The following is a 7,500-nucleotide window of genomic DNA, read 5'->3' on the forward strand; positions in this document are numbered from 1 at the left end:
TCTAAAATTAATTGTCTCTAAGGTCAATTCTGTTTTGAGATGCAGCCCCTAAAACAACTTTAACTTAACTTGTTTCCTAGAATAATATCTTATGTGGGAGTGCAAAAAAATAATGTGGCACAATGAGTGAAAATCAAGATGTAATGGGAGGGGCAGTGGACATGTATTGCACTTGTCATATCTCCTGTACTTACCATGGCCTGCTGGCTTGCACCTGGAGAAGCCTCATGGTTACTGGGTTCAGGTGAGTTGCTGAGCTGCCCTGTTGTTTCCCAGGCTTGGCCTCCACTTTGCTGTTAGCAAGGAAAAACATTGGGTTCAGTGGAGTAAATAAGAATAGTGTTGTATGATAGTCTACAAACTGTATGTGTAGAGATGTATGTATATAATATATGAATATATGTATTTCCTTTGCGGGGGTAGACAAGAGTCATATAGTCTATCATGGGTATATGCTTGGAAAAATGAAAATGTAAAATAATTTAAATAAAATGTAAACCTAAATGAAAAGAAAATTCTTTGGGAAATCAGGATGAAATAACCATTCTTTGTTAATCCTTTATAACTATTCCTCACAGCAAATGAATTACAAGTAAAAAAAAAAATGGTAAGAAAATACTCCTATACATAACAAATCAAACCCTCACCACAGCATAGGAGCCAACGCGAAAGAGGCCCAGTGGCAAGACAGGCGACGAATGCGTCAATCCACTGCTGGAGACCACAGGATGGAGCCCAGGAGGGGGAGGGTGAAGCCCTGTCACCTTGCGGTACATGGTTTCCTTACCCGCCTCCTCACCACCTTCCTGATCCTCCCAGCTATTCTCATCTTCCTCAAGTGGGTCATCGGGTCCAAGTGGCACTGTTACTGGTTCATCTTTGATCTCTTCCTTGATTTCCGTCTGTGGGTTTTATGGGGGGGAAAAGAAATAATCTTTTAGGGCAATAGAATAGATTAGGCATGTGAAAAGAATTCATATGTCATAAAAGTGGTATTATACATACATAAATTCTTATTAATGATTGAGAAATGTTCTAATTGTTAGAAATATGATAAATGCCAGGACTCTTCAATAAAATTACTTTTATTATCACCAAACCTCTCATACAAAACAAAATATGAAAAACACAGAACTACCAAATCCCATCTCCTAAATGGCACTCCACCCTAGAGGTGTTCTCACCTGCAGAAACTGTCCAGCATAAGAGTCCAGAGCAGTGGCCTTTGGTGAGCATTTGTTCTTCTTGGTATGGTGCGAGCGAGGCTGAGTGGGTGTGGCAGGGTCAGGTGGTCCCTGTTCCCCTGGAGGCCCCTGCCGCATGGACGATACGATCTGGAGCCAGCCAGTCTTGGTGGTGCCCTTCTCAGGGTCAGCCACTGGAACAGCCACCTTGAGTGGGAGTGGCTGGGACACAGGCGAGGAAACATGCAGTGGTGGTGGCAGTGTCTGTGGGGAGGAGTTGATGGGCAGGGTATTCGGCTGGTGCGTGGGAGAGTGTGTACTGGTGAGGGGAGGTGTAGGGGCAAGCCAGGCTGAAGAGCTGAGAGGCGTGGAGGGCATGGTGGGAGGGGTTTCAGGGGCCGGTGCTGAGGGAGGCGTCAATAGACACTTCTTTCTCTTTTTCTTCTTTGCTGGTGGAGATTCCGGAGAGGGTACATGATCCTGAGTGCGTTTTGTGTCTGTGAATGTAGACGGGGGAACTTTAGTGGACAGGTTAGTACATACAACAACAACAACAACAACAACAACAACAACAACAACAACAACAAAAAAAAAAAAAAAAAAAAAAAAAAAAAAAAAAAAAAAAAAAAAACACACACCAAAACATTGACATATACTTATAACCTATAATAATATTTAAAATATCTAGAAAGAGTAAGTTAACAAACAAATGTTTTCCTATAGTAAAGGTACTTCAAGATAAAAACTATACATTGGCCTACATGTCCAAACTATCCTTTAGGCTAACTTGATTTTCTAAACATTTTGGTGTAAAATTGGTAAAAGCAGATATCACTGCAGAAAAATTATGATCATGTAATAAGTATGTAATAAAATCTTTAAAATTACTTAGTTTGAATCAATAATTTGAATGGAATATTTGCATTTTTTTAAAGATATACATAAGAGCATATGAGTAAATTCAAAATTTGAGCTTGTACCAATCAGGCTGAAAGCAAACCACTATAAACACAAATTGTTTTACATGACAGCCATGTATGAATTTATACTATGATGAAATGATGAAATATTAGAGCATAATGAGATATACTTTAGTCAACAAATGATAAAAAGTAAAATGATCCAGAAACTAATTTCCACTTCTTTGAATTATGTTCAAATATACGTGAGAGGTTCCCAATTTCCAAATACTTACTTGATGTGTTGATAGTTCCTTCTGGAACAGCTAACCCCTTAATCTTGAGACACTCAGCTGTCTTGAGCAGAGATGCCAGATTGGCTTGACGTACATTTACCTGTAGGGCACGATTTTTGTGAAAATTATCATAACTTGTTGCAAATTAGCAAATATTATCATGAATTGAAGATATATATCTATCAAAGTCATCAATCTATCTTAAAATATATTTGCAAAGATGTAAAGCCAAGCAATATATATATATATACATACATACATATGTATATATATATATATATGAGGAGAGCAAAATGACTAACCTGTCCACAATACATATAATCCAGCAAGCACTCCACATCCTGCGCCCGCGCCTCATTCAAGACAATGACGGCACGTGTGCTGTCACTTGGGGTCTGCTGGAAAATCTCATCAAAGAAATCACTGCAGGTGGCTAAGACTAACCGGTGCACCATGAACAAACGACCTTCACATGCCAATGTTGCATCTGCATACCGAGGCTAGAATATATGTATGTATTTTTAAAATTTTATTCTGTAATATTAATATGTATGGAATGTATGTATGTATTTTTAAAAATTAATTCTGTAATATTAATATGCAAAGTATAACAATGGTCATTATATCATCCCATGTCCCTTAGTTTAGGGTCTATTGGGTAATAAAAATAAACATTTCTTGAATACATGTTTTGGGTATCATCATATATAAAAAGCAGCTACATTAAACGCAAACTTCTGTAGCACTAAAACAAAGTGTGTACCTTGGTTCGGAGTCTGTGCAGAATGTGACAGAACGTCGCCTCATGGTTGTTCCACCGAAGCTTTAGCAATCCTTCTGATAATGCCATCACAGCGTGACACACCTGTCAATAACATAAGGTTTTAGGAATTACATGGGAATGAATTTCATGGAGATACTTAAATTGCTGTTTCCAAACTTTTCAAAAAAATTTAATCATATCTATTTGTGTAAATTCATTTCCAAAAATATACACACACAAATCAGAATGCCCACAAAAACTTAAATTAAGAAAAGTTTTTACTTGACTGGCTTATGACAGTAAATAATGCATAAAAAAGGAAAAGAAGAAAAGAAGAAAAGAAAGAAAGAAAGGAAAAAAAGAAACAGCTGAGCTTTAATTCATTTTATGGCAATCAACAATATGACAAGGTATTAGCCATTATCATTTCTACTCTTGATGCTTTTTATTGGCAAAATTAAACTTAAAGGTCACTTGATTTTTCATTGCTGTTTTGTGAAAAGGAATTAATGCCTCTTAATTACAATGGGCCTCACTTCCATTAAGTCAAATAAACTGAGAAAGAAGCACAGAGTAAAATCATAGAATGTGTCACTAAGGTGGCACGGGTTTATATGTATATATCTCATGACGGGCACTAAATGGTGCTTTCTTAATATGGTAATTTTTCAGATTACCTTCGCAAAATTTATTGTGATGATTTTGGTATCAATGGATTCCTCTCACACTCTACTATCAAAATATATCAAAATTATGCCATGGAAACCCCCCATTAGCAACAATCTTGGCCCCAAAAGCAGTGGAAGGCATGAAAGGTACCAGGGAAATTATGAGGCAAAATATGAATAGAATACAGTAAAAACACAAGTATAGTAAAAATACACAATAAATACGTCACTGCAATGCAGGGGGCTTCACCCTCTCTGACCCCCGGCCCTCAATCCCTGCCCTAGAAAACAGAGAATCCATCATATACTGCAGTGTTACCCCTACATGTAAGTCATATGCTCTAACCTGCCATGAATATTTGGAGGATTCTTTGTTTTCCTGGGTGGGTTTTAAGGGATAGCAGCCCACATGCATAGGGAGATCACATGGGGTACAGCCCCTTGTATTCAATAGCGTAATGAGGTATTACCTTCATTATGTTTTTATATTATATCATATTATATTACATTATATATATTATTGGTAGTTTACTCTGAAATTCCCCTGGTATCTTTCATGTCCTCCCCTACAATTGGGCTCAAGAATATGGGGGTTTGAGGAGGTTCCACAGCATAATTCCTGCATATATGTGCACTTGAGGGTGAGAGGACTCCATTGGTACCAAAATGATTATGATCAGTTGTTCAATGGTCACGTGAAAAATTAAATTAGGTATAAACTGTGAACGTACCTGCAATTTATATATTAGTCAAACATAATAATCGCTCCATTTTACTCATTACATATTTTTTTCTCCAAATTTATGTACACAAAATTTTTCCAAGTTAAAAAATATGAAGATACTATGCTCTTGATGTACCACAGTACCATTTACCGTACTTTAATTGTAAAGCAAACTACAATAAATAGTTATTTTTCATAACATAAGAATACTTGCAAAAAACTCTAAATAACTTTTTACTAACAGCATGCACTGATCAGAATCTCTTGATATAAATTAAAACGACTACTGAGAGCAGAAAGTTGGACTAGTCTAGTCACCTACTGCTTGTAATCATCTATATCAATTGAATTATCAACATAATAATAACAATACACCATGTGAGTGCATCCATTACTAAATTTATGAAAAACAAATAAGCAAAATTCATGAAAGACTGTTTGCAATGATTTATATTCCCAAATCATGATCATGAAAAATAAAAAAAAATCCAGGAGGTTCACAAAATTCTCAAAATTAAAAACCAAATTATTTCGACAAACTTCAATAACATTACTCAAACGAAGCATTACGTCATTCAAAACGTCCTTAAACACTTTGAAAACACGACGTAAATCCCAAAACCTGAAGAAAACAGAAGAAAAATTGATAAACAAAGAGATTCACTGATCTCAAACCTTATCACAAACACGCAAATTTCACCACTAAACAAACACACGCGATAGCACTTCCACTCCGGGAACCATCTGAAAAAAGACACCGGAACATTCCTTACTTTACAAAATAACTCCAACACGAAAACAAAACAGAAAAAAAACTCGGCAAAACTCAAGCCCGAGAGAGTGAACACGTGTTTTGATCTCGTCCATTATCTATAAGTCTTCCATCCTTACCACTTCCGATCAAGAGCTCTTTCATAGGTCGATTCCCGTATTCAGATCTCGCAAAATCATGGGTTAACCGGCTTAAAATGCATAAAATACATATGTGATTCTTATCGTGTGAGCTCCTGCGTCCGCCATTACTCGGGCTCTGACGCTGATCAACAACACTGCGTCCGGATGTGCCGTTGGATTATTTTTAAGAATCTTATCGACGATATTCCGAACGGTGCGATTATTTGTTGATTTGTGTTATTTCTTTCTGTTAATCGGATATATCGATAGTTGGAATGGATAAGTGATAAAGATGAAAGGTATGAGTTATTTCGGAAATTCAAGTCGAAGTCACAGTCGGACATGTCCAGCCGATAAGCTTGCGCCGCGTTCATTAAAAACCGCGTGACATAATTTTTAAAAGAATTTTACCTCATAAATATCAGCGTGACGCAAAGGTGCGCATATGCATTCCTCCCACTAATCATTCATTTATAAAGTTTGCCTAATTCACAGCGTAACGAAAGGAGAGGCATTGCATTTTCGTCTTTCCTTTTTTTAAATGGCGAATTGCGTCCGTGTTTTAATACCCCCCTCACCCCCCCCCCCGCTCTCTCTCTCTCTCTCTCTCTCTCTCTCTCGCTCTCTCTCTCTCTCTCTCTCTCTCTCTCTCTCTCTCTCTCCCTCTTCCTCTCCCTCTCTCTCTCTTTCTCTCTCTCTCTCACTCTCTCTCTCTCTCTCCCTCTTCCTCTCCCTCTCTCTCTCTCTCTCTCTCTCTCTCTCTCTCTCTCTCTCTCTCTCTCTCTCTCTCTCTCTCTCTCTCTCTCACTCTCTCTCTCTCTCTCTCCCTCTCTCCTCTCCCTCTCCCTCTCCCTCTCCCTCTCTTTCTCCGCTAAGACAGTCTTTTCCCTTTACCCAGGGCACAAATACGTACATACCTCAGTGCGGAAATTATATTCATTTCCAAACCTAAAACTCGATTTGTATTTGCACTTCAATAATTCCTCTTGAAATCAGGTGCATACAAGGCGGGAATCAATAATTGTATGCATTTTAATCATATTTTAATCATATTCCTTAATTAAACTATGAAATACACCAATCCATACATTGTTTTCAAACGCAATGGACACGAAAAATTTAAGAAAACATAAGAATAAAAAACCGCACAGCCATGTTTGTGACGCATTTGATACCCATTATCAACATCACACTATCGCATACTCATAAGGGTTTCCATAACGCCTCTAAAAACGCAGTGAGTCAGTGATGAATACCATGACAAAAAAACACAAGTGAGTTGGTTATTGATTTACTGAACCGTGACTTGTTTATGATGGAATGACTAACCACTTCGGGTAATGTGTCTATTGATATAACTTGTTGCGATAGATTTGCCCTTGATTTTTATGCGGTGGTGGCGTATGAGTCGATCGCGTGACAACTAAATTTACATGTGGCGAATGATCTGAAGTTATTTTAAATCGGTTAATGTGTAGTAAGAATATAGGAAATATGTTTGTAGACTAGATGAAATAGAGTTAATGTAGAAAGGAATTCTATTATCCCCCTTAGTCGTGTTTTATTTATCTTATTGTCACGTGTTTTTCTGCTTCGAAAAAATTACGATAAACGGATTAGCAAATAAAAACATTATGACGTTTAAAACGAAATCTATACAACAAAACATCAAATATCATAGCAATAAATCTTGCCTGATCTTATATTCTGATCCTTCCGTAACACCTGACATTTAATGCAAAAACTGGACAGTAATGTATAAAAGTGAATAAGACCATGAATGTGTGAATGAAACTGGTTGAAACTTTTTTCCCCTGATGGTAAAACTAAAATGTTTTTGATAAAAGCGACGATGATTGACAGTGATGATAACGATAAACGAGAAAGAGAGAAAGAATGTGATAGCTAAGTAGAAAATATTCGTACCTGTTAATAAAGGCATGGAATGACATCAAATACTTAAACTAGTCAGAAACATAGATATACTAATTGAGAGTTTGTAGATGGACACGAAGATTGTGACAGAGATAAAGAGGAGACCGAAAGACAGTGTAGAATAGATGGACACGAAG

At 37.1% G+C, this 7,500-nt stretch overlaps 1 protein-coding gene across 2 annotated transcripts in view; it reads right to left on the reverse strand.

The window, feature by feature from the left end:
• The window catches only part of LOC125037565 (nascent polypeptide-associated complex subunit alpha, muscle-specific form-like), a 24,476-nt gene extending 18,914 nt beyond the window's left edge, over positions 1–5,562 (reverse strand). For both annotated transcript variants that reach the window (XM_047630754.1, XM_047630753.1), the window contains exons 1-7: positions 5,426–5,562; positions 3,143–3,244; positions 2,682–2,879; positions 2,380–2,479; positions 1,185–1,681; positions 648–902; positions 195–293 (exon numbers count right to left, since the gene is read on the reverse strand). In XM_047630754.1, the coding sequence (XP_047486710.1) occupies positions 195–293; positions 648–902; positions 1,185–1,681; positions 2,380–2,479; positions 2,682–2,879; positions 3,143–3,229 (1,236 nt within the window). In that variant the 5' untranslated portion in view covers positions 3,230–3,244; positions 5,426–5,562. The remainder of the gene's footprint in view (positions 1–194; positions 294–647; positions 903–1,184; positions 1,682–2,379; positions 2,480–2,681; positions 2,880–3,142; positions 3,245–5,425) is intronic.
• Positions 5,563–7,500: the final 1,938 nt, after the last annotated feature.

This window comes from Penaeus chinensis, chromosome 23 (genome assembly GCF_019202785.1).
Source record: "Penaeus chinensis breed Huanghai No. 1 chromosome 23, ASM1920278v2, whole genome shotgun sequence".
Classification (NCBI taxonomy): domain Eukaryota; kingdom Metazoa; phylum Arthropoda; class Malacostraca; order Decapoda; family Penaeidae; genus Penaeus; species Penaeus chinensis.